Consider the following 27554-nt stretch of genomic DNA (forward strand, 5'->3'; position numbering starts at 1 on the left):
GCAACTTCTAGGAGGATATTTGGAGTGTCGTGCAATAGTATTGTATCTATTTAATTCACTTAGGAGGTCTATGTATTGGGAACTGAGAATGTACAGAGACATCCACAGCCACATACCAGCCAAAATACACCACATTTTAGTACTGCCTTCGGACCCTAATGGAATTATTGATGTTTTAGCCATTTTATCATCACAAGTAAATCCTTAGGGGGCCCAAAACCAGTGTATATGCTTCAATGTTACAAACATTTTAATGTCAGGTTGGATGTTGTTAAAAATTAAATGTGCACCAAACACAGTGGGAATTATGTACTTAGTAGTTCAAGCATATAACCCTTTTATCACACACATATTTGTCAAATATAAAGTCTTATGTTCACAAAATGCTCTTTCATTTCATGCAAAGAAGGCTGGAACCCTCACTGATGCTATTTGTTCCCACAATTTCTCAGTTATTGTGAAACAATATAATTGGAGTGTACTAGAATGGCCATCTTGGAATGATAACCTTCTATCAGAAAATAATGTATATGATTATTCTTGGATTTAATAATGTGCTTTATTCAGTAACACAAGAGTAACATTCTTATCAGGACTACAATATATTCTGAAAGAGATCAGTAGAAATGAACATTGTACAATTTAAAAAAGAGCTGGTTGACAGCCTCATTACAAGTTTGCCCGTCCGGCAAACTACCAGTCTGCGAGCGGGTGCCTTTCCGCCTGCCAGGTCTGACCTGGCGGGCGGAACGGCACCCGCTCGCAGACTTTGACGGATGCACCGGCACCATTGATGAATAGTGCCGGTACATCCGTCCTCCCCATTCCCATTGAGTTCAATGGGATTCAAATGGGAATGGGAGTAATCCATTCCGGCACCCGGCAATAGGAAATCACTGGGACTGCCGGGCTGTAATGCCCCAGTGAGTCCCCATTCCCGGGTGGTGGAAAAAAAATGACTCCAGCGGCAGCTGCCACTGGACTCATAATGAGGCCTAATTAGTAAAATTAAATCATAATTTTCTTTAATTTATAATAGTTTCTTTGGCTGAGAAAACGCATTATTTTTCTTCTCAAAATGTCCTGCATTTTTGGAAAGGGTCATGCTCAGTTTAAAACCAGTCATTTGTTTCTTTTGTGAGCACGAATGCAATGTTTCATTTTGTGCTCTGGTTACCAACTGGTTACAAGCGCTGCTGAACTAGCACATTAGTTACAGTATGCCAAAACACTCATTATTGACTACAAATGTAAAATAAATACAATGGTAGACCCCAAAGAGTAGTCCTCTGGTACCTTACAAGGACTGTCAGAAACCGAGGCTACTTCCCCCACAGAGCCAATCCACATTCCCCTCAACAGCCTTGAGAGAGAGAGAGAGAGGGAGAGGGGGGAGAGGGAAAGAGGGAGAGAGGGGGAGGAGAGAAAGAGGGAGAGAGAGAGAGAGAGAGAGAGAGAGGGAGAGGGGGAGAGAGAAAGAGGGAAGGGGAGAGAGAGAGGGAGAGAGAGGGAGAGGGAGAGGGAGAGAGGGAGAGAGGGGGAGGAGAGAGAGAGGGAGAGAGAGGGGAGTGAGAGAGAAGGGGAGAGGGAGAGAGAGAGAGAGAGAGAGAGAGAGGGGGGAGGATAGAGAGAGAGGTGGGAGAGAGAGAGGGTGGAAAGAGAGAGAGGGGGGACAGAGAGAGAGAGAGAGAGCGGGAGAGAGAGAGGGAGAGAGAGAGGGGAAGAGAGAGAGGTGGAGAGTGGGAGAGAGGGGTGAGAGAGAGTGACAGAGGGAGAGAGAGGGGGAGAGAGAGGGTGATAGAGAGAGGGGGAGAGAGAGATGGAGAGAGAGGGGAGGAGAGAGAGACAGGGAGAGAGGGAGAGAGAGAGCGAGAGGGTGAGAGAAAGAGGGGAGAGAGAGAGGGGGACAGAGAGAGAGAAAGGGAAAGAGAGAGAGAGGGAGTGAGAGTGTTATGCTCGATCTAAAATGGCGCTGGTGCGCAATGCATTTTGGGAGCGCTCCTTCCCCCACAGAGCCAATCCACATTCCCCTCAACAGCCTTGAGAGAGAGAGAGAGAGAGAGAGAGAGAGAGAGAGAGAGGGAGAGGGGGGAGAGGGAGAGAGGGAGAGAGGGGGAGGAGAGAAAGAGGGAGAGAGAGAGAGGGAGAGAGAGGGAGAGGGGGAGAGAGAAAGAGGGAGGGAGAGAGAGAGAGGGAGAGAGAGGGAGAGGGAGAGAGGGAGAGAGGGGGAGGAGAGAGAGAGGGAGAGAGAGAGAGAGAGAGAGAGAGAGAGAGAGAGAGAGAAGGGGAGAGGGAGAGAGAGAGGGAGATAGAGAGGGGAGGGTAGAGAGAGAGGTGGGAGAGAGAGAGGGTAGAAAGAGAAAGAGGGGAGACAGAGAGAGAAGGAGAGAAAGAGGGGGAGAGAAAGAGGGGAGAGAGAGAGAGAGAGGGGTGAGAGAGAGGGACAGAGTGAGAGAGAGGGGGAGAGAGAGCGAGAGGGTGAGAGAAAGAGGGGAGAGAGAGAGGGGGACAGAGAGAGAGAGGGAAAGAGAGAGAGAGGGAGAGAAAGTGTTATGCTCGATCTAAAATGGCGCTGGTGCGCAATGCATTTTGGGAGCGCTCGGAGCCATGATGGATATTTTACTTCATACCACAGTGAAAAGCTGCACACATTTTGCTGAGTGTTAGATTCACGGTGCTGAGAAAAACATGCTTTCCAAACCTGGTATGCGTTCAAGGACATTTCTGCTGGGAAAGCTAACTTTGTTATGGTTTGCTACTGTTCTCCGTGAAGCGTGTTTTTAGAGAAGGGAGGCCCTGCGCTTCTTGGGGGGAGCTCTCGATTGACCCAGCTGGCAACTGACGGCTGTTCCTCAAGTGCAATTTCCAGAAGGTTCGAGAATTGACTCCCCTTTGTGGAGTGTGTATATATGCGGAAACTCGGAGGTGGTAAGGTGAGACTTCAGCCAGAGAAGGACGCTTACGTCCGGCCCTCCTGTGAGCTGTGGTGCTCTCGGCCTGGCTGTTCCCGGGGTCTTCCAGCCGCTTCTGGACGAGATGAGGAATCCTGTTACGCTCACGGTGATGTATTTCCTTTTGACTTCTTTACTTCTTCCTCTGTGATCTATGTCCATATTATTTTTGTGAGTCATTTCTATGTACTTCTAAGATTTGAATAAATAGCCGTATAACAGCTGATTATCTTCTAAGAGTGCATGGCTGTGAGTTATTGTGTCTGTCTACGTTCAAGGTATTTGCTTGATAATTGCATTGATGATTTGTGGTTGTTCTGTGTACTTTTGGGGGAGAGCAATACATTTTTGGCATTACAAACAGGATGCTTGTGATGAGTTGTTCCGAGTATTCAAGAATCTGTTGAAACATAGATAGGATTTGGTTGTCTTGTAAGTGAAGTTTTTGAATAGTGAAGTTTTTTTTCTCTCTTTTGTAAGTGTGTGAGTGCCTGTGGAAGTGATTGCAGCGTGGAGAAGAAAATATATAGATTCAACAAGGTTTTGTTTTGTTTGCGATAATGAGTAGTTTGTTCAGGAAGAAGAAAGTAACCACTGGCGGTGACTGTTCTGATGTTGTTATTCCAGGATGGACTAAGGGTCCATATGATAAGTTGTCTCAGGCGTGGGATGTGGTGCCGGTTCAAGTGAAACATGGGAACAAGGACTGGGAGATGCCGATCCGGCTGATGTAATGGCATGCTTGCAACAAGTTCCAGTAGAACGTGGCAAAGAATGTGCGGCGTTAGGTAGGCGAGGTTGGGTTCTTTTGCATGCTTATAGGAAAATACATCAAATGAAGGTGTAAATGAAAAATGAGGTCTTGCGATTAGAGAGAGAGCTGGCTGCAGAACGGCAGACTGCGTTAATGCAGCAGATTCAAATGAAACTGTTTAAAGATAAGGCCGACACATATCATGCGGTGGCTGAGAGGGCAGCAGTCAGAGTGGCCCGGTATCAGTATAGGAAAAGACGGGGAGGGATTAACAAAAGAAAGGTGGCAATGGTAATCGCTACCGCTGGTGTAGACTGGGATCCGGATAAGTGGGATGGTGATATTTTTGATTCGACCAGTCTAGAAAGTAGTTCCGCAGATGAGTCTGACCCCAAACCAGAGGCAAAACAGAAAACAGTGGCGGCTAAGCCCATTAGAACACGGCGAGCCGGACCCCACCCGCAGAATCCTGCTGTCGGAATGGTGGATTTAACCACGCTGGAGGATTACACACAACAGGAGGTTGGGGAAATTATTACCCGTTTGCGGCAAAAATCAGGGGAAGCTTTATTGACATGGATGGTGAGATTACTAGATGGGGTGCTGCAGGGTTGTAGGTAGAATCTAAGGATTCACCGCATTTTTTACCCCTGTCAATTGACACCAATGTACAGGAGGTCTTAAGAGCAAGACCGCCCCCTGATGCAAATGGTCAAGATACGCAGGTGTCTTTGTTGCACCTGGTAGCCCAAGCATGTAACCGTAAATACCCTATTACCACAGATTGGCCTAGTGAAGAAACAAAATGGTATACGTTGAGAGAAGCAATCCAAAAAGTCAGAGAGCATGCAATGAAAGAGGCGATTCACATAGATGCTCCTGATCATATGGGAGCCGTGCCGCCCTCAGTTTCAACTCGAAACATGGTGATTAGAACTGCGCCACCCGCATGCAAAAGTGTCATTATGACTTTGCTCATAGGTATGATGGGCAAGGCCACTGATGAGGCAGCAGATGCCATTCGGCAACTTGCAGACTTGGGAGAGTGGGATAAGAGTGATAACAAGCCACGGGAGAGAGAGGGGCGTAGTGAGAGAAGAACCGAAGGCAGCCGGCAAGACAGCAGAGACTCCTGAGTGTCCCGAAAAGACATGTTTTTGGCTTTGTTAAAAGATAGAGTTGAATAAACATACTCCTCACTTAGTGCCCGCAGTCCCAGGCGCTATTACCTTGATTGAAAATGTCCAAAAGTTTGAGGGGACTTGGTATGCAGTGATCGATTTAGCTAATGCATTTTTCTCCGTGCCAATTGCTGACGAGTGTCAAGAACAGTTTGCATTTTCGTGGAGTGGACGTCAGTACACTTTCACGAGGCTACTTATGGGGTACATGCACAGCCCCACTATCTGTCACCGGCTGGTGGCAGAACATTTAGACAAGATACCGTGTAAACCTGACATACAAATCTCTCATTACATTGATGATATTTTGATCCAAGGCAAGATTGAGCACAGTGTGCAAAGCCAGTTAGATGTCCTTATGCAAGGATTGAAAAAGGAAGGGTGGGAGATTAATCCAAGTAAAATTCAAGGCCCAGCTGAAACAGTGATATTCCTAGGAATTCAGTGGCATCATGGGCACCGAGAAATGATGCCAAAAGCCCGACAGAAAATACTTGAATTTACCACTCCAATGAACAAAAAGCAAGCTCGGCAGTTTATAGGACTGTTTGGGTTTTGGAGACAGCACATTCCTCATTTAGGGCAGATATTGGCCCCCTCTACAAGGAGACATGAAAGAAATATAAGTTTCAGTGGGGGGAAGAGCAGCAGAAAGCCTTTGAGATGGCGAAAGACACCGTGCAGCAGGTGCTTGATTTATGGCCATTGAAGGAAGGCGAAGTGGAATTAAATGTGTCTGTACAAGACAATTATGCTAACTGGAGTGTGTGGCAGAAACAAGACAGGAAACATGTTCAATTAGGGTTTTGGAATCGTAAGTTGCCCGACGCTGGTAACTCATACACTCCGTTTGAGAAGCAATTGCTGGCATGTTATTGGGCTCTTGTTGATAACGAGCAGATGACGGTGGGCCATGATGTATTCATGAGACCAGAAATACCAATCATGCAATGGGTACTGAGCTCTCCTAAAACGCATCAAATAGGACATGCTCAAGAAGCCAGCATAATTAAGTGGAAATGGTATATTCAAGACAGAGCCAAATCAGGAAAGGGTGGAGTGGCAAAATTACATGAGCAAGTAGGCAACATACCGCCCTCAGATTACATACCACCGGAAGTGCCTGAAAAACGTGAGTCTCCCGTGAAATGGGGAGTACCTTACAGCGATTTAACCGTGGAGCAAACAGAGCATGCTTGGTTCACGGATGGTTAGCTCGATATGTGGGAACTGAGCGGTACTGGAAAGCAGTGTCGTACAATCCCAAAACAAAAAAAATGTTGACAACGACAGGGAAAGGAAAGAGCAGTCAGTTCGCAGAACTTTACGCAGTTTACCAAGCATTGAAACAAGAGACCCCTGGTCAGTGTTATGTGTACACAGATTCATGGTCAGTGGCGAATGGGTTGGCAGTGTGGTTGCCAACTTTGCAAAAGAATGGGTGGAAGATTCATTCAAAACAGTTGTGGGGAAAAGAACTGTGGCAAGATATTGCAGAAATGTTATTACAAAGTGAAGTCACTGTATACCATGTGGACGCACATTGTCCCACAGACTCATTAGAACGTTGGTTTAATTCTGTTGCAGACGAACACACCAAGATTTCATCAGTGGATGCAGAGGCTCAGGAAGACGATTTGGAGGGTTTGGCCAAATGGGCCCATCAGAAATGTGGGCACCTTGGGGAAAAGGCTACTAACAGGTGGGCACAAGCTCGAGGAATCAGTCTTCCTTTAAAAGTAGTGAAAACGATTATTTTGCAATGTCCCGTGTGCCAACACCAATTGCATAGACCTATCCCCCAAATTGTTCGAGGCACATTGAGAAGAGGAAAATTACAAGGTCAAATTTGGCAGATTGATTATATCGGTCCCATGCCAATCAGCAGAGGTTGTCAGTATGCATGCACTATTGTGGATACATACTCAGGATATTTGATGGTTTTGCCGTGCAAACGTGCAACCCAACTAAACACCATCAGGTTGTTAGATCAGATCATATTACATTATGGAGTGCCTTTGCAGATTCAAAGTGACAATGGGTCACATTTCAAAGGCAAACTAATCCAGGAGTTTTGTCAGGAAAAGTTGAGTGGCTGTATCACGTCCCCTACCATTCAGCTGCTGCAGGGTTAATTGAAAGAATGAATGGGTTATTGAAAGAACAGTTGCGCAAATCTGGAGACGGTAGTTTGGCAGGCTGGCATGATCGTGTGTTTAATGCGGTGCAAGTATTAAACAATAGGCGTGTGTATGAACATGAAACTCCTTTGATGCGATTAATGACTCCTACTTTACAGGTTCAACCCAATTCAGTCAGAGAAACACTATTGTACTGGGAAATTACTCCAGGTTCTTTAGCTCCCTATCGAGCAACTCCAGAGTCAGCAGGGGTAGACTTGCATTCCCATGAAGAAATCAGATTAGATCCAAGAGGAATAGTTGTAATTGAAACAGGAATTGGAGTAGAGATTCCCCCAGAGCATATGGGATGGATTGCCCCTAGATCTGGCCTAGCATTGAAAGGAGTTCAAGTGTTGGGAGGGGTAATTGATGCTGATTACCAGGGTGAGATTAAAGTCATCCTAATGAATATTGGGGATTAATTGTTATCAATCCATAAGGGTGATCGAGTAGCCCAATTGATAGTCATTCCCATTAAGTTGTCCATGATTAAGAAGGGTGAGCCTCCTACAGTGTTAACGACCCGTGGGGATCGCGGTTTTGGCTCTTCAGACAGTATGGTACCGGGTGCAAAGGTGTGGGTGGAAAAGCCAAGTGGCCCACCAGCGCCCGCAGATGTTATTGCATCAGGCAAAGATCAAGTAGTTTTAGTTATGGAGCCTGGTAGAAAGAAATGGCAATATGTACCTACAGACAAATGTTACCTGAGAGAGTGATGTGCAACACTGATATCTCTTTTCTGGGTTTACTTTGTAGATCCTGTGTCTGGTTGGTGTAACTGTGGCACTGAATGGACTACATTTGGGAGAGTTAAACAGTCTGCTACTACCAATGAAAAATGTCACATCTGTGCCAGTGATCAAGGGGATTCTGATAGTGATGAATAATGTTGTCCCCAAGCAGCCTTATGCCAGTGCCGAAAAGCCAACCAGAGAGAAGACATGGATTCGTGAAATGCGACAAACACATCAGGAGCCAGTGAAAACAACCTTGATGCCAGTCGTGCAAGACACGTTCGTAGGAAGGCGGAAACACTCTCCTATGATTACGCAAGAGGAGAATATGTGGATATAGCTGGCATAGCAAGTACTGAACATATCACACTTTTGTCTTACTGATGTGCCCAATGCTGAAGCTTTATTGACTACGTGTTTAGTAGCGGTGCCAACGCCTGTTCCGGTTTTAAAGCATATCTTCGGCGTCACACACAATGATTCTTTAATTCAAGATTCAGATATTAGACAATCTTTTTCAGTTTATGAATACTGTCGGTTCTGCCAAGAGACTGACCGTAAATGGAGAAATTTGACACGTGTTATTACCTACAATACAACCCAAGGTGATGTATGTTACGTTATGACCTGCAATGCACAAGAAATTGGCAAATGCCGACAAATAGAGTTGCCCAATCAGCGCTATCATACTATGTTCGAGAGGCGACTGTGTTCACGAGTGTCACACAAATGCACCAGTGTAAATAACACTATGGGCCTCATTACACGGATGGCGGAGAACCATGGCGCTATTAGCGGTGCCGGTCAAATACCGGCACCGCCTTGGCGGAAAGGGGAATTACCGCCCCATTCCAAGGTTGGCGGGGCGGTAATTCCCCCTTCCACCATTGCCCTTCCTCATTCCCATTTTTGCCCCATAGGGCTCAATGGGAATGGGGAAGGCGCTAATTACGGTACCGCAAATTGCGGTACCGTAATTAGCTCCCTGGGTCCCTTTGCGGCCTGGTTTTTAACGCCTGTAGTAAGGCGGTAAGGATTTACCGGTACCGGTATTTTACCGGTACCGGTAAATCCTTACCGCCATCCGTGTAATGAGGCCCTATGTCCTGCAATCATACAGTGATAACTGCTAGTCATTTGAATCATGTGAAACTTCCAACAGGATGGCTCTTTTCATGTGGTAACATCACATACACTTATATTCCACCAAACATTTCTGGAGGTCCTGTGCTTTAACTCGATTAGGACTAATGATGTTTCCTTTACACCCAGCGATAACTCGAGGTAAAAGGTCAACTTTTGAATCTGTAGGTCTATCTCCTGACTGTGATTCACATGTACATTTGTTATCAGAAGCTGAGGTTCTAGCATTAACCCTTTCATTAGTGGGAGTCTGGGGTTTAGCTGCTGGAGGTTACAAATCTTTGATGAAATTAGCATGTTTAGTAGTTAAAAGCCTTAATCATACTTCACAGGCTTTAGAAGAATTACTCCTTGATAGTCAAGTTATTAGAAAAGCAACTTTGCAGAACAGAGCTGCTGTTGATTATCTATTGCTAAAACATAATTTAGGGTGTAACGCATTTGAAGGTATGTGTTGTTTCAATTTAAGTGACCATTCACGATCTATTGAAAGTCATATTCGAGGTCTGAGGGATCTCATTTCTCAAGTGTCTCAAGATTGTAATAGAAATTGGTGGGATTGGCTAATTATCATGGATTCCTGATATTTGGGGTACACTGCGTTATGTTTTTGCTTGCATTTTTATTATATTATCGATCATAATTGCTTGTTGTTGTTGCATTCAATGTATTCCCAATTTAGTTTTAACATTTCGTATGTTTCAGAGACCGGTTCCTGTGCCACCGGGTTATGGAAGGTAAATATCCAAGGGTGGAATTGTTATGCTCGATCTAAAATGGCGCTGGTGCGCAACGCATTTTGGGAGCCATCAGAGCCATGATGGATATTTACTTCATACCGCAGTGAAAAGCTGCACACATTTTGCTGAGTGTTAGATTCACAGTGCTGAGAAAAACATGCTTTCCAAACCTGGTATGCGGTCAAGGACATTTCTGCTGGGAAAGCTAACTTTGTTATGGTTTGCTACTGTTCTCCGTGAAGCGTGTTTTTAGAGAAGGGAGGTCCTGCGCTTCTTGGGGGGAGCTCTCGATTGACCCAGCTGGCAACTGACGGCTGTTCCTCAACTGCGCAAGTGCAATTTCCAGAAGGTTCGAGAATTGACTCCCCTTTGTGGAGTGTGTATATATGTGGAAACCCAGAGGTGGTCAGGTGAGACTTCAGCCGGAGAAGGACGCTTACGTCCAGCCCTCCTGTGAGCTGTGGTGCTCTCCTCTCGGCTTGGCTGTTCCCGGGGTCTTCCAGCCGCTTCTGGACGAGATGAGGAATCATGTTACGCTCACGGTGATGTATTTCCTTTTCACTTCTTTACTTCTTCCTCTGTGTTCTATGTCAATTTTATTTTTGTGAGTCATTTCTATGTACTTCTAAGATTTGAATAAATAGCCATATAAGAGCTGATTATCTTCTAAGAGTGCGTGGCTGTGAGTTATTGTGTCTGTCTACGTTCAAGGTATTTGCTCTATAATTGCATTTATGATTTATGGTTGTTCCATGCACTTTTGGGGGAGAGCAATACAGAGAGGGAGAGAGAGATGGAGAGAGGGTGGAGAGAGATGGAGAGAGCGAGAGAGAGAGGAAGATTGAGTAGGAGAGAGAGAGAGAGTGGGAGAGAGAGCGGGAGAGAAAGAGGGAAAGAGAGAGGCAGAAAGGGGGAGAGAGAGGGAGAGGGGGAGTGAGAGGGGGGCGAGGGGGAGATAGAGAGAGAGAGATAGGGGGAGAGAGCACGCACGAGAGAGAGAGAGATGGAGAGAGGGGGAAGAGAGATGCAGAGAGTAAGAGAGAGGAAGAACGAGTGGGAGACAGAGAGAGAGAGTGTGGGAGAGAGAGGGGGAGAGAAAGAGGGAAGGAGAGAGGCAGAAAGGGGGAGAGAGAGAGAGGGGGGAGAGTGAGTGAGGGAGAGGGGGAGATAGAGAGAGAGATGGGGGAGAGACCGCGCACGCGCGAGAAAGAGAGAGAGGATTTCCATGTCGATGGATATTTTTGTATTGTTCGCATGAAATAAGAATTTCACCGGGATTTTGGCCCTTGTGCTTTTTCCCCTGCAACAGTCCTTTGCGGAGCTGCAAATGTAATGACGCAAGTGACTCAGTTTCTTTCGTGCCTGCAGAAAACATCAGAGAATTGCTGCGATTGTCAATGAAATGCAGTGATTTTGGGCCCCATTCATGGAATTCTTTGCACGCTTCAAGGTGACTTTGCACTGCTGAAAAGTGACTTTGCACTGCTGACACAAACCCTGATTCATGGAACTGCGCAAAGTGTACTGACTTTGCACTGCAAAAAGAACCTTTACACAGCTCCATGAATCAGGATTTGTGTCGGCAGTTTAAAGTCACTTTGAACCGTGCAAAACATTCCATGAATGTGGCCCTTTGTGTATTGCGTCATGCCAGACAATACTTTTTGTGTATTGGCCACATGGATGCACATATATGGAGGGTTTGGGCGACGAACCAGCGAAAAGGTGCACGAAAATCATGAAAATCATGAAAAGTGTGAATGTCGCAGTTATCCGCGAAAGACGCAGAAATAATGCTGCGAATGTCGCATTTTTGCTCTACTCGTGAAGAATTCACCCACCCCTAAAAGCACGGCTGGACTGGGAACTAAAAAAGGTCCTGGAAATAATTACTGGGGTCCAAAAGAGGCCCTGGAAATAAAGTTCAAAGTGGCCCGATATGACACATTTTCAGCAAGCCCAGTGCTTTTCCTATGAGAACATTTGGAAATACCATAGAAAAGAGGTCCAGAGTGCAGAGGCCCACCGGGAAATCTCCAGAGTTCCCTATAGGCCAGTCCACCCCTGCCTAAAAGAGGGAGAGACACTCTGGGCCTGATTCACAGAACATTTTCCTATGGGATTGCACCATTCTAAACTGCATCTGTGAATCAGAACCAGAGAGCGAGGGAAGGCGAGAGAGTGAGAGAGACAGAGGAAGAGACAGCGACTGTGACAGGGAAACAGACTGAGCGAGAGACAAGTGAGAGCATGAAGAGAGCTAGATTGGTGTATCATACACCGCTGAGTGCTTCCAGTAATATCATAGTTTAAGGACACTGGCCCTCATTACGACCCTGGCGGAAAGGGTTTTACGCCGGCGTAAACCATGGCGCCCCTTTCCGCCTGAGTACGAGTTCCCTTAGCGCCATGTTGATTTTAACGCCTGCTTTTAGCAGGCGTTAAAATCCATGGCGCTAAGGGACCTTGTTGTTAATTACGCCACCGTAATTTACGGTGGCGTAATTAACGCCTTCCCCACTACCATTATACCCTATGGGGCAAAAATGGGAATGGGGAAGGGTAAATGGGGATTGGGGACTTACCGCCCCGCCAAGGTCGGAATGGGGCGGTAAGTCCGCCAACCACCATGGCGGAGTTGGCAGCTTAGCGCCATGGACCATGGTGCAAATAGCACCATGGTTCTCCGCCAAGGTCGTAATGAGGGCCACTGACATTATAAACATCAATTCCCAATGATGCACGATCACAGTTGCGCGGCACCAGGGCTTGGCTGATGAACTGAGATTCACGAAGCCATACCTGAAGCTCAAAGTAGCCCGTGCCTGCAGCCCCAAGTTGCACCCCACTGATGACGCCCAATGAGGCCGAAACATGTCTGCGATTACTAAGCCTTATTTGCAGGTATTTTCCCACTTTCTGTAATGGCACAGCAGGCTGAAAAACGACGGGTTTCCCAGATAAATGCCAGTGGTTATGATTCATGTGAAACCTTCCATTCGTTACTTGCTCTTCCGTTCAACAATGAGATCAGACAATGCCAGCATTATGGCACAGAAAATAAATTGGAGTAAAAGCATCTGCTGTAATCTGCAATAGAAAATGAACTACACCCGCCGTCCATTGAGGCCACAACTTCAGCAGCCGGCAATTTAGAAAATGTGTGGGAGAACAGTTAGCTTTTGTGTGAACAGTCACGTTTAGCTTTTTTAAGGCTGTGTGATCTCAGAAATGATGCACATAGCGCCCCACTAAAATGACATAGTGGTGAAGTTGTCACAAAGGCCACCCTCAAATTGTGGATCATCTGCATTTAGGTCTAAAGAGATTAATGCTGGCCAATGGCAAGCTGTTAACTCAGTATTTACTTTGGGATGAGAGGTAGCAAGAGGAACCTCTGTCTACGTTAAGATGGCGACGTTTCAGACTTTTCACAGGATGCATTGTGTGTTACTTGTCCAAAGGGCCTCATTCCGAGTTTGGCGGTAATTCTGTTAATTCTGATACATTGCAGACAAAATTTGTTACTGTTACTGCCACTTGGTCCTGTGGGTTTACCACAGGATAACAAGTTCAGGTAGGGGGTGTTAGTCCCCATTTTTGCAGTTCATAGGACTCCATGGGTTGTTGGTGGAATTACCATGAGCAGTAATTCCACAGTGGAGGATTTACCTCAAAACTCAAAATTGACGGTGTGTTAAAAAATGCTGGTAATTTGGTTACGACCAAAAAAAGTGCTGGTAAGAGAATTATCATTACTTTTTACTGTACCACCAAACTCGTAATGAGGCCGGTCCCCCGGAGTCTTGACTTCATCATCTACTAAACCATGCAGTGCTTGGAAGCATGCTATCCCTCAGTGTTAAGTGCTATATAGATATTATGTTGAAGAGGGCCTAAAATCACAGATAAGCTCAAGACAAAGCTGGGACAGCATACGAGTACTGAAATCTCACTGCTCTCAACAAGTTCATCAAAAAACAGTTTCTTACGTAATACAGACACGTAATCAATGACGTCACAACATAATATCAATTCACAGAATGTATGGGGAATGGGGATAGGTTAGTGGATTGGCTAAATATGAATCCCATAGGGGTTAAACATTTAAATGTGTTACAAGTATCTGATGGCCCCACCTGGAACCCCCCCCTATATTGATCATGGTTAAAATACATCATCTCTACGACAAGTAGTTGGTTGGCATGCTATGCAATAGGTAGGGTGGCACCAAGGATTTTGATAGGTTGGCTCTCTACTAACCAATGTTGGACACTTGACAGGTCATCAAGATGTGAGCTAAACTTAGAGTGGGGGGTTGAGAGGCCCATGGACTGTTCTTCTTCCAATTAAATGTTACCATCCCTCATTCTCAGGCCTTGAAACCGGGCAATCCCTTGCACTTGGCCTTGTGCAGCGATTCGTGTCTATGTGTGCGTTTAGACAGTACAACAGGTGTCCTATCTATGTTTGCTTCTAATTAATGGCCAGTTATCTCTGTGCATGGGTCACGTGCTAAGAGACCATGTATGAAATCGAATTACCTTCTATTTAATGAGGTTTTAGCTAATATTAATGTGTATGTTGTTTTATCTCTTGCCACCGGGGACACTCTTGAGTTATTCTTTGTGGAGTATTTTGGGCTTATTGTTTTACTGCACCTGGCTAACAAAGACTGGTTGTGCTCTTCTGAGTCCTTCAATACTCTAGGAGCATGCTGCTTGCCTTTCTTGGAACAGTTATCTCGTGCCTTCATACCGCCATCCCCATCCACCCTTATTTCCTCTAACCTTGGCACTAGTTGCCAGCTACTGTCTGAGCTTTGTATGTATATGTTTGTTTGTGGATTCAACCTTTTGAGCTTTTTCGAAGAAGGCTTGAAGCCATTGCTAATTCTGATACATGCTGTGGCTTCCATCTTTAAGAAGATGGCTCCCCAATTACACTCTCGTTTCCATGTTAGGAAGCTATATTTGTGTGTCGTTTATGTTGCATTTACCTTATACATTGGTCATGTTAATGTTCTTCAAGTCTTGTGGATGTTATGTTAGAATTCTTCATGTGTAAATGCATATATTACCTATTGTATGTATTACTGTTACATTAGTTTTAATGCTTTTTAATCTCGGCTCACATTGCCATCAAGCCCTGCTGTACTAGTGGGGGATAAGGGTGGAAAGTCTGTCTCAGGGAGTAATGTCTCACACCTTTGCTGTATTGGCGCGCGGGAGGGGAAGAAGGTATGGATGCAGTGGCGGCTGGTGAATTTGAAAGCTGGTGGGGCGTAAATGTCCCAGGGGTAATTTGGGAGCGAGCGTGCGCAGCCAGTACCACCCAAGGGGGTGCAGGGGGTTCTCCTCTGTTTGAAAAATGGCCTCCAAAATGTGCAATTTACTGTCCAAACCCACCGCAATAAGACATAAATAGCATTAGGTTTTACATACTAATGGTGGTACATTATTCTTACGTGTGCGAGTGCAATGGTGTATTTTACAGCAGCTTGTATTGAGAATAGCTGGTACTATGGTGTATGCATAACGACATTCATTATATAGATAGCCAGTAATGATGGAAAAATATTATCTTGTCATGCTGTTACTGGCATTCATATGCGTTCACCCTCTTACTAATGTGGGATTTTAGGCATTTTATGAAAGGGGAGAAACTAAGCTAAAATATTAGCATGTAATTTATCAGAATCTTCACACCGATGCAGTTTTAAAAAATTGTACTTATCAGAACAACCTGATTCTGACTGAGGCTGCTTAAAGAATATAACAGTGCTGTGTGTATGTGCGACGACAGTTTCACTGACACATCTCACTTATTTCTAATCATAAAGATGAATGTCATTGCGTGAACCATGGTCCATGCTTTGCAGCTCGGAAACATGTATAGTTGCAGGAATTAGTTCAATGAATGTCTGACACTGTCCTCCTCTGATAGCACCTTTTTAAGGTGGGCTATTACACCTATAAGCCGAAATATTTGCATTACAGCACATATAGGTGGAAATGGCATATGAGGAGGGTCACAAAGCTTGTAGGTGTTGTTTGGTTATTTGCCGATCCATTGCCTGCTAATCATTATGGCCATTTCCACACAGTTCCGAGTCCTGCGCCTCCCTGCCCAAAACACCTCCTCATGGGAACTCTTTGAGCTCGCTTTAATGAAGTCTTACCATCAAACTTTACGCAAAAAAGTGCCTGGCAGGTCATTCTACGGCTGTGCCTGGCAAGAGCCTTTCCCATGCCTACACAAAAGCTCAAACTGTTGGCTTTGCCAGTGCTTGTTTTACTAAGCCATTAAACATGTGCAATATGTGCCATTCATTAACTTTTGATGTGAGCCTTGTTCGCTGCGCCATGGCCGTGCAGGATAACCTCTCTGTATCCCCTCTCCCTTTGCTGAAATGCTGCAGGCACTCACTATTCGGACTGAACAGTAATTTTCCTATGTGTACCAAACTGCCTGATTGATTGTAAAAGAACACGTATGCAAGCACGTTCTACAAACTCATCGGTTGAATGTCCCTACTCAGTGCAGTCCCTACATGTACCTCACAATCACTGCGCAAATTCACGTATGTGCTCAGCCTCTCCTTACTCATTGTGCAGTGATTCTGCGGGTATACCAAGTCTACTTTTACTATTAAGGACTACTCTGCCACTATGCATACATGGCAAAAGCAAAACAAAATAAAAAATACCAGGGCATTTACTCCGAATCCCAGTGTGGTCGGTCTACCCACTACTGCACCTGTCTACCCTTTCTAGCAAGTAGCAACGCTGTGCAGGAATACTTCTGGCTGCATTACCCCCACACCATATGCCTCACTGTGCATCGATAAGTGAGTGTGTGCGCAACCCGCGTTCCACTGTCATTGTACACAAATGAGTACCACCATAGCCGTCACTCATCTGTAGTATCCTCCTCTAACAATCCTCACCAATTAGAATAACTCGCCCAAGCGTATGGCTTCCTTGCCTCCCTATACAGTCATTAAAGGGCCAGAGGCTGGCATAATATAAACAGATTCTGCATTTCCTGTCAAGCTAGCTCCTCCACGCAGCCATCACAGGACATTATCCAAGAACAGGCGTATTCGATCACTATGGCTCTTTTGTCCACTAAAATCAATAGCACGGAACCCCTTTTTTCTCCCTTCACCCATCACCTATTTTATTTTTGTATAGTGCCTCCCACCATTTGTAATGGGGTTGTAGCGCTATAGGAAACATGTCGGGATAGTTCCAGGTTTGCATGAACATCTTAGCCCGGGTTTATCTTTAGAGCTCCCTTTTTTTCCTCGCAGGATTTCGACTACATTTGTGGCATCTGAGGGCTATATATTTGTAACTTTTGCTATAATAGTGCCTTTCTCTTCCATGACTTTACCATGTTGGTGGGACTTAAAGCCTGTGCGCCCATTTTTTTTTAAATATTGCATGACTATCATGGGACTAGATTCACCCCCCCCTATGCGAGGTGCAAGCCTTTATTTAAAGGTCACACCAAGGTGAGGCAGTCTGCATCGGTTTTTAAGCATCACCACCCTCACCCTGTTTTGTGCGTTGGTGTGCCCTCCACGAGGGCAACATTTAAGGCATCTGAAATGAGTAGGGGCAGGGTTTGCAAGGTAGTTTGCGTGTGCATGCTTTGTGCAGTGAGTGTGTGCGTGTGTGCGGCTGCCTTAATTCCCTTTTCTGGTGTTAATGCACACACTCCCGTCTGCTCTGGGCGTTCTGCAAAGAACTGAAGGTGCAACAGGGACCAGATCTCCTTGTCCCGGGTACACCACATGCTTGCATCTAATCTGACACAGCTGGTGCACAACGGGAAGGCTGCCTGATGCAATGCCTGGCACATGTGATGCATCGAAAATATGGCTTGAGTGCAAGTGGAACTACACAGATGCTGTCTGGGATGAGGGGTATTGGCAACAGTCTTTGTCTATTTGCAAGGAATACTCTGCAAAATGGCATTTTCTGGATTGCAGACAGGTTTGAAAGTGGTTGGAGTGGTTTTACATGCCAGAGGACCTGATGGTTAAAATGCAGGTTTGTATTTAGCCTCTGGGCCAGCCAAATGTACGAGGGAGGGTGTACATGTGCTGCTCTGCAGTGTGTGTCTATGCTCTTCCCTGGGCCCTCAGCCAGTTGATGTCAACGGCCTACCTACTACTACGGCGTTGACACTGACTAGGCCCTCCCTGGCCTTGCTGTATTCCGCAGGTCCTGCTGACCTGGGGAACGCTTGAAGGTTCCAACATCCTTTTACTTACCGATGCACTGCAACTGAAGTGGGCCTTCTCTCTCAGCTGTCCTGTTCTGCACCATGGCTGGGCAGCTTCCTGAAACACTTCTCAAGGAGACTGACTGAGAAGTTCTAGAAGGTGGCAACATCTACGTCACCAACACGGCGGCACCCATCACCCAACCCCACCCACACTCATGAATGTCATTGGCTCGCAAACAGCCAATGACATTCACTAAATACCTGTTGCTAGCCTATGCCCCAATGTAAAGTAAGAGGCTGGCTGGTGTTGCGCTGTTTGCGCACAGAATATTTACTGGTGGGGCCACCCCTCTAGCGGCCCGCCAGTCCCCTACATTGTGTCCTGCAACGTAGAGTGCGTGGAGCTACGAGCTCCATGCATCTACAACACAAAAAAGGTGCGTAAAAGGGGACGCGCTCCTTTGTTGTAACTAGTAGCCAGGCCCAGCCAGCAGTCAACATTGCAGAGCGGTCCGAGTTAGACCATGCTCTGTAATGTTGCTAATTGGGCCGCTCAGACGGTATTGATTAATTATTTATATTTTTGGTTTTGCAGCAAAAAAAAAAATGTTTTAAAAAAAAATGTTACAAATAAAAATACTTTTCAGTGTCGGCAGCACACTGTGGGGGGCCCTGGGTTGGGGGGGCGGCGCCCCCCCACCCTATATAAGCGGCCGCCACTGTGTGGATGACGTATTCATCTGCCTCCCAACAATTACATTCCTTTAAGGTGAGCAGAAGAATGCATCAGGAGAAAAGCTGCAAAATCATTGGACCAATCATTCAATGTAATCAGCATGGGTGTGTTAGCCAAGTCTTGCACATGTTTCCATTGTACCACTTTCTCAATGGATCTACGCAAAAATAGACAATTAAAGGAAATACTAAAAAAAGTATGATTCTAATTTTATAATGTAAAAAAGTAGCACATTTGAATCCCTCTAAAAGGAATACAACTTATCTACACTCTATAACCCACCCTTTATTCGAATTTATTAAGTGCGCAGCAGCCCGGAGGCATTGTGGCGCTAGTTACAGACAGTTTACTTAGTTACAGAGTGATGAGACAATTGCAATCATATATACAGGCATGTAGCAGGCATACAGGGGGTCAGATGACGAGTAAGGGCTTGAGTTTTTTGCGGAAGGTGAAAAGAGAGTTTTCTGTTCTTGGATGGCAACCAATGGCCTCTGCCTCCATGCAGAAAAGACCGAAATCATCATTCTAGGCCTTAAAACGACACTAGCCAAGCTAGACAACCTGTACTCCAACTTCACCATCGATAATATCATCATCCCTGTTTCCACGTCGGTTAAGACCCTAGGCCTCTACCTAGATTCCACGCTATCCATGTCTAGACAGGTCAGCGCTATCACCTCCGCCTCAGCACACACTACTAAACTCATTAATGCAGTAAAACCATACTTATACAAGCCCGACTGTCTCTCAATTGCCAGAGCTACTATTGGTGCCAAATTGGACTACTGCAAAACCCTCCTAGCAGGCACTTCCAAACACAATCCAAACAGACTCCAAATCATGCAATATAATGCGCTCAGAGCAGCATTAAGCCTTCCCAAAGGGGAACACATCACTCAGGCTAGACAGGCAGCCCACTGGCTCCCAGTTAAAGAACGCATCAGCTTCAAAATCCTCACCCTCACCCACAAATGCCTCTCCTCATCAGCTCCATCATATCTTACACAAACATTATCCAAACCCACCGCCTGCTACATGCCTGTATATGACTCACACCATCCATTTATTCCAACACCTTGCAAAATCTTGCTTGCATTTTGCTCTACAATCCTTTTAGGGGGGGATTCACCCTGTACCCCAAACAAAGACAGCCGCCTACCCGTACACCCTTTCCAAATGGAATGAACGTGCAGAATCCCCACCTGTAACCTATGCTTTTATTGACTTTATTGTTCTGGGTTGATCCCTTTAGCTCTCATTATGCGGCCTTTATTTTTGTACTCAATCTTCTCCAATTTCGCAAATCTCTCAAAACATGGCTCTTTCAACAGCATCTGACCAAGGACTAATTCCAATGGATACACAGACCGACGCACGGATGCCAGCCCAAATGCCAGCTACAAACACTCTGTACAGGGCTCTGATGCTCTGGAGCTAGGTCCGCGCTTTAAACAATAAAAATAAAAAATTAAATTAAAAGAATATTTTCACTGGCTACTGTCACAATTCATGTGAAAAGAACACGTCTTATGACGTCCTTCTTCTGTTCTCTGCTGCGTGAGGATCAACAGCATTTGTAAGACCTGCAAGCTCTCACGTTATGGCCGATACCAACATGTACTATTAACTTAGGACCATCTTAGGCTGAGAGAATGTATCTTGTTTGTACTTGCTCCCTGTAACAGTTCTGCATGGTTTCAGCTAAATAAATAAACAAGTAGTGATTTACTTCAAGATAATTTACTTCATTGTGTTTTTCTTTGAATGGAGTTTCCCCCATACCGCTCCCCAAGAACCCATCCCCAACCCTACACTTTCCTACCCTTCTAAACTCCCTACCCATCCACCTATACCAATCCATTTTACCCCCACGAAGTAAATTAATTGTACTTTATTTATTTATTTGTTTTGTATTTACATTTATAGCAGCGCACAAAGCCCACAGGCATCTGGGCGCTGGTTAAATGTAGAGCAAACAGAAGTCAGTGGGGGCAGGTTAGGGGGAGGAGAGTGTGCTGAACAACAGTGTTTTAAGATGCTTTCTGAAGACATGGTAGGAAGGTACTACATCACCACGTAGACATTTATTTATATTCAACCAAGTTACACGGCTGCAGTAGCTCTCAGCACAATGCTCCTGTCGCACAGAGCAGTGCGAAGACAATAGACCTTCATGTTGACTCACCTCGTCCTTAGGCTTCCCAGGGTAGAGCCCCAGGGAGAGCAGGATCCCCAGATTGAAGGGGGCCTCCATGTCGCCCATGTCGTCGGCCTTGTGCCATAACTCCACGGCTTTAACATAGTCCTTCTCATACTGCTCGTAGTACCAGCCCAAGCTGTTGATGGCCGGGACGAAGTCCTACAACGAAGAACAGAATCCAACTTTGAAGCAGTGTGGCCCGGTTGAGGAAGGTTTAAGGCAACAGCAATGCATAGGGAGACCAAAGTAAACGTGTTTTAGACTAAGGAGAGGAGAGGAATAAAGCAGATGGATAGACATTGTGTCAATGGCTATCTTGAAGAGTCTCCAAGGTAATAGGATAAGTAGTACATATGTTATTATTTGTGTTGTGTGAAGGTGAGCATGTTGTTCCCTTTGAATACAGAATTGGAATCATTTCATGAATGTAACTATAATAAAGAAAAGAAACTACTAAGAATTGGATCTGTAGGATGGTAAATGGCTGTGGAACATGGTTTTGATGTTCTATATATGTAATTCTTTTAGGATGCTCTGCATTTGGAACTGAGAATGTGCACAGTCATCCTTACCCAAATACCTAGATAAATATCTGCATCTGGCTGGATGACCTTGGTCCCCAATGACGTAATTTATGCCACAGCCATTTCACCCACACATCTAAATCCAGAGGCTCTCTGAATGAGTATATTTTCAATTTTACAAGCATTTTAACTTTAGGAGGAGCGTTTCAAAAATTAAATGAGCACTAACGCCAGTGTGCATTATCTACTTAATAGGTCAACGAAAGAACTCTTTATTACAGACATATTTGTGAAATATGAAGATCTGTGGCTCTTTTCATTTTCTCTCCATGCTCTTTAATATAGTGAAAAGCAGGCTGGAACCCTCATTGGTGCAATTCATCCCCTTCAACTTTCTCAGAGGGGTATTTCGAAGGAGTACAACAGGGGTGTACTAGACTGTTTATCTTGAAATGATAACTTTCTATTAGAAATAATGTAAGTGGATATTCTAGTTTTTGATCATGTGCTTTGCTCATTAAGACAAGTGTAATCTTTGTATTATAGATACAATATACACAGAAAGTGATAATTAGAAATAAACATTGCACATTTTCAAAAAGAGCAGTTTGCATTGTTAGTACAAGTAAATATTGTTGTATTAGTGTGTTTGCAAAATAATCCACATCTCAGGAAATATGCTACTTTTCCTCTGGTTGTGCAGCCATCAGCAACAAATGGGGTGGCTCTAGCAAACATGCTCCTGACTAGGGGACTCTCATCTTTAAAAGGAGATAGAGACAGAGTGATGCAGGGAATGAGAGAGACAGAGAGAAAGAGAGAGAGAGAGAGAGGTCAGTGTATTATATGCCAGGTTAAGATACTTTTTTCTTTAAATGATTTGAATTTGTTGATTGAAAATGGAAGGTTCTTTTCCAAGAAGCACTGTACAGATCCTTTTTAAGTCATGATATGTACAATATGTAGCAGTGTGGAAGGAGCTGCCACAAGGATAAATACATCTACCGTAAGGAAAGTATTTACAGATAAATACATATATGTAATCAAGGAGGAGGGAGAGCACTCTGAGACTCTTGTGTTCCCTCCTGGGAGAAAAGGCTGTTCTTGAGGGCGACCTTGAATATGGTCCCTATTAGAATGCCTTTGATTTCAGGGGGTGGGTGTGTCATGGCTCGCTCCCTTCGCTCCCGTCACTTGGGGGCATGTTTTGGGGTTTATTCCCTACTGGACATTTCCTCCGAACCTTATGCTACAGTGTTGTGATGAATTGGGAGCGCAAAAACCTTATTTTCCAAGTTACTTCCCTTCCGGATCCATTCCAGGTTTTTGGCAGCCAGCATGCTACTTTAATCTAATGACTATGCTTCCCAGAATGCCTGGCTCACTGCTTCACCTCCTCCCTTGCAGGATAAGGTTGGGTGGAGGATAGGCAACACCTGTGGCTGCAGGTGCAGCAGGCGGCACACCTGAGGGGTGTGCTCGTTAAGCAGCTTTAAAAGCCTCAGTTTGCTTCAGTCCAGTGCTGGTCATTGTTGCAGTGTTCCTTTTGTGACTGGTCCCTTGTTCCTTGTTCCTAGCTTTTGTGCCTAGTTCCTAGTTCCTGTTTCTTGTTCCTCTGCCCTGGATTTCGGATTTATTTGCTTAATTGATTTCTGCTTTCTGGATTTCCCTTTCTGTCTTCCTCTGTCTGCAGGCAGCCTTTCTCTGTGCTTTACCCTTTGATGCTGCCCAATTTGCCTGTGTTCTCTGTTTCTTTGATGCTGTCCTTTGCTACTGAAAAACTTGATGCATTAGTCTTTCCCTTTATAGATTTAGCTTCCTGCCTTTTATCCTTGGATGGGTGGGAAAGGTTTCCTTTTGTGATATCATTTTCCCTGCTCCTGATCCTTACTTTGTATTGGGATCCATTCCATGTTTTCCATTGCACTTCTGCATTTATTTCCCATTGATTATTAGGTGTGGGGTGCTGTTGTAACTAGTCCCTGTGTGAATGCCTTTTGTTTTCCTCACTATTCTATAATCACAATTCCTACTTGCCCCTTGACTTGGGTCTTATGTATTTAGTTATCCTCCACCCATTGCTGTTATAGCCTTCTGGGTCCCTGTTTGATCAACTGGGTTTGTGGGTTTACTGACATTCAAGTGGTATTTCCGGTCCTTGTGAGTACTGTTTCTAAGTTCTTTATTCAGTATCATCCAGAGTGTCAGCTCACAGATCCTGTCCTTGCTTGCCCTCTAAGTGGGCTTAGCGCTGTCAGTATCTGTAATAGCATAGTGGGTAAGGAGTTTGCCGACTTTCCTTTCAGTCATAAGGAGGTTCTAAGTCCTCACCCCACATCCCTTTTCATATATTGGTATTATTGTTTCACTCTATTTGCACTCCTGGGTTTTAGTATACACGAGTCTTGGGTATTGTATGCACGTTGTTAGATTCAAAGTTGTTCACTGTGCGATTCCGTGCACATTTCCCTTGCCATATTCATTGCCTTCTTCCTTTCTTAACAGGGTGTTCCAGTGATGGGAAACCCAGGAAAGAGAAGGAACGAACATTGGAGATGGCACACGGCGGTCTGGGGATGGATAGGTTGCAGAAGACACAAAACGAGCGTAGACTGGAAGACGGTGACTTACCGGGAGATAGATTCATCCAGCTATGGAAGGGGGCCTGCTGTTGTGTCTTGTGTTCCCTGCCTTGGTCCTTCATGAATGCTTGCCTGAGAGAATGCCTGATGGAATGTTATGCCTGTGGAATGTTGTGGTGCGAATGGCCCCTGTAAACTCCATGAGTCAGTTGGAGTGAAGCAGCCTGTGACAATGGAGGCCGGTGGATGTCTCCTGTGTACCTTCCTACTTACATACCCTTAGACCTACCTGATGTTTATACCTTGTCATTGGAACTTAGTGAAGAAGTTCACCTCCCTTACCTGAGTATCAGACCTTTCATTTAAACCCTCAACACTTTCGCATTGATGATTTTGACGACAAAAACAATTAATATAACTAGGGAGTGATTTTTCATGGATAGCCACCGCCGCAGAGGCAGGACCCAGAGTCAGCGCAGATCATCGGAATTTATACACAGTACCTTGATGAGAGGATTAAAGGATTAGCAGGGGTGTCCCCTGAGGCGGCTGGAGCAGTAACGCAGCCTGCAGAGCACCAGGGTGGCAGCTGATGAGTGGTTTGCTAGAGAGAAAGCCAATACTAGGACAGATTGTACAGGGAACCGGTACTCTGGAGTGTTCACATGGCAACCGCAGCAGTGCAGCTAGTGACGTGCCGTGGAAGAGAGCCTCCAGACAGAGAGCCTTGCAGCATAGGGCGAGAAGAGCAGGAGAACATGTATAGGGGGTTGTGGATAAGGAGCGTGAGCACAGGGTGACCTGGAGAGGAGTTGAGCAGCAAGCAAAGCAGCGCCATTCAGTGAGGACGGATAGCTGGTAGTCCGGAGTGAGGCAAGAGGAAAACCTAGAGCTGAGGGTGGGAAAGGAGTAGATGATTTTGCACGTCATCAGCAAATAGGTAATGTAAGGCTCCAGAGGTGCCGATGAGCTTGCCAAGAAAGGAGGAGTTGAGTTATGTAATGGTATGTTAAATAATGTTATATAGCGCTAAGAATACCAGGGTATCCAAGCACTGGGAGCAATTACGAAACCATTGCACTAACTAAACGAGTCAGAGGAGAGAGACCCTGTAAACATGCTCCTGGGTGTTGAGCCAAAGGAAAACTCTTCAGTTGTATTTTGGAAAACAAACATAGTTGGTTTCCAGTGTACGGTGTCCAGGCAGAGCATTCCAATATGGGCTCCCTGGGCAGTCAGACCTTCCCTACCAGTTATAGATGGATTCAATCTTGGGTCACATTTAGGACTTGGAGGGTCCCACCTGCTTGCAAGTTTTTTAGTGGCCTCTTAATAAAATCAAGCGTTTGTTAAGGCCTTCGCCCTAAAAGTAATCCGGTGGAGGTCGCACAAGATAGGTGTGACCTATGGTCGTCCTTGGTGACCATTCACACCACATATTATTGTGAAATCTGAATTCAATGGGTTAAGGTTTTGGTGGCACACACATATGTTCACAGGGTTGCCATCATGGAACTTGGCAACCACGGTTGGTCCAGCAATCCTGGCAAGATCGATATGGTGTGCCTGTTTAAACAGGCTAATATACCAACTGGTGCCACTCACTAAGGAGTCAACTTGAACAATGATGTCTAGCTGGAAATCAAATATGGTGCCACGTATGTGACGTCATGCAGAATGGGAAGAGCGTGCTAGACAGTTGCTACGGGAAAGGTGGATTCTGAATGTCTCAGCATCACTGAATGCGCCCATGATGACCAACTCGGTCTCATTGCTGTTAAGACTCGACCACTTACCTTGCATCCCACTGTTTGTGGTGCTTCGTACCTCATCAACATTGTTATTTTATTAGGCCACACACCCAGCCAATTCAAAACAAATTTGAGAAACGTCCACCTAGACAGTGGCGTAGCATAACATTTGGGGGCCCCCTGCAGCCATGCTGAGGGGACCCCTACCCCAGCTCTGCAATAAATCACAGGTCACACCACACTCTGTGCCGGCCTAGACAACACGCTTGCACAATACACATGATCATGCGGCTTACGGGGTACGCCGCGCACTGCACTAGGAGAAAGATATGAATATGTGTTTTAATGGAATATACAGCACACTTCCTGAGAAAAATTGGCTAAAAAGACAGCGCTTATGTCATTGTTCTGGAGGGTAAGACCAATCCTGCAATCCAATACATGCAAGTCACCAACAGTGCACAGGAACATTAATGCGTTAATTAATTTAATGCTTTGCTATTAAAAATGGAATGCTCCAATGAAATAATGTCCAAATGACTGCACAACGTAGACCAGTCTAGACACGTAATAAACATATTATAGTAAAACATGCCATGCCACATTAAGACACACCTAGACTGGCTGCACTAAAATTCCTGTCAAGCCACTAATGACACATATCATGCCTGCTTAGCCTGGACATGGATGACCATTACGGTTTAGCACACAACCCCACCCGCCCCATCCCCCACACATCCCCTCTCCCTCCCACCTCCTACCCAAACGCCCAAAATCAGCTCCTCGGCTCAGAATGACCTCCACGTCCCTCTTCCTCATCCCAGTGCTTACACATGCGGCACCTTAAGTACTGGGACAAGGAAGAGTGGCTCTAGGAGTAATGAAGAGTACAGGTAAATAAGCCAGGCGTTACCTACATGTTCCCCAACCTCCTCCCAGTACTTGTGGATGAGGCAGGGGCAGAATAAAAGTGAATTCTCCTCCACTTAGTTGGAGAGGGGTTGGTATTGTGTGGTGAATTAAAGAAAAATGCAGACCGCCTGAATACAAAGTGCGATGCATTGAAAAGTTGCACTGTTTCTTAAAGTGCGACACATATGATTCAACTTTTTAGAGAAATATTGAGTCGACAAAGCAAGTGAATAAGTGTCGCCATTTATAAATTGCCAGCACTTAACGCAAGCCATGGAGACTGCCACAATAAAAAGCTAGAGGCACCAAAACAATGTGTTGTTTTATTCATTTAAAGGAAAACTGTGTCTGAAACACTAGAAAAATATGGCTGGCATCAACATGCAAACTCCAAATATTGATGAGACACCAATCATTCTCATAGTTCAATAGATATTGATCATTCCTTACAAATCATGCAATATACCCTGAACTACAGATGCACCTGAAAAAAATAAAGCCAGAGCAAACTTTATATTCAAGGCCTCAAAGTGTCAAGAATATTCTAATGCAAACAGGGTATTCATGTCTCCCACGACTGGCAGGTTACTGATAATGTGGTGCATGTTATATACTGTAGCCTAGTGTTAATATGTTGAAAAACAGTGGTTATTGTGTATTAAGTTCAATACTGTTGATGGTCAATTCAGCCTGATATTGTGCTGACTTGAAGTTGACTCGCTGGCCCCCATCTTCATTGCAAGGGCAGAATGTTAGAAAAATACTCAAAAATACCAAGAAAGTAGAATGTGTGGTCGCCTGAGAGATTACCACCAGGAGTGACAAGATTGTCGATTCACAACCAAGACTCAAAAGCAAATGAGTCCAACAAAAATGGTACCTTTGAACTCTGTCGGGGAATACAAGTGGCCATCTGTAAGCA

At 45.1% G+C, this 27554-nt stretch overlaps 1 protein-coding gene across 1 annotated transcript in view; it reads right to left on the reverse strand.

The window, feature by feature from the left end:
• The window catches only part of LOC138528109 (protein sel-1 homolog 3-like), a 397280-nt gene that overhangs the window by 74863 nt on the left and 294863 nt on the right, over window positions 1-27554 (reverse strand). The window contains exon 15 of the mRNA XM_069639562.1: window positions 20849-21022. Coding sequence (XP_069495663.1) covers window positions 20849-21022 — 174 coding nt within the window. The remainder of the gene's footprint in view (window positions 1-20848; window positions 21023-27554) is intronic.

The sequence above is a fragment of the Ambystoma mexicanum genome, chromosome 7q (genome assembly GCF_040938575.1).
Source record: "Ambystoma mexicanum isolate Mex_15411 chromosome 7q, UKY_AmexF1_1, whole genome shotgun sequence".
In the NCBI taxonomy this organism is placed as follows: domain Eukaryota; kingdom Metazoa; phylum Chordata; class Amphibia; order Caudata; family Ambystomatidae; genus Ambystoma; species Ambystoma mexicanum.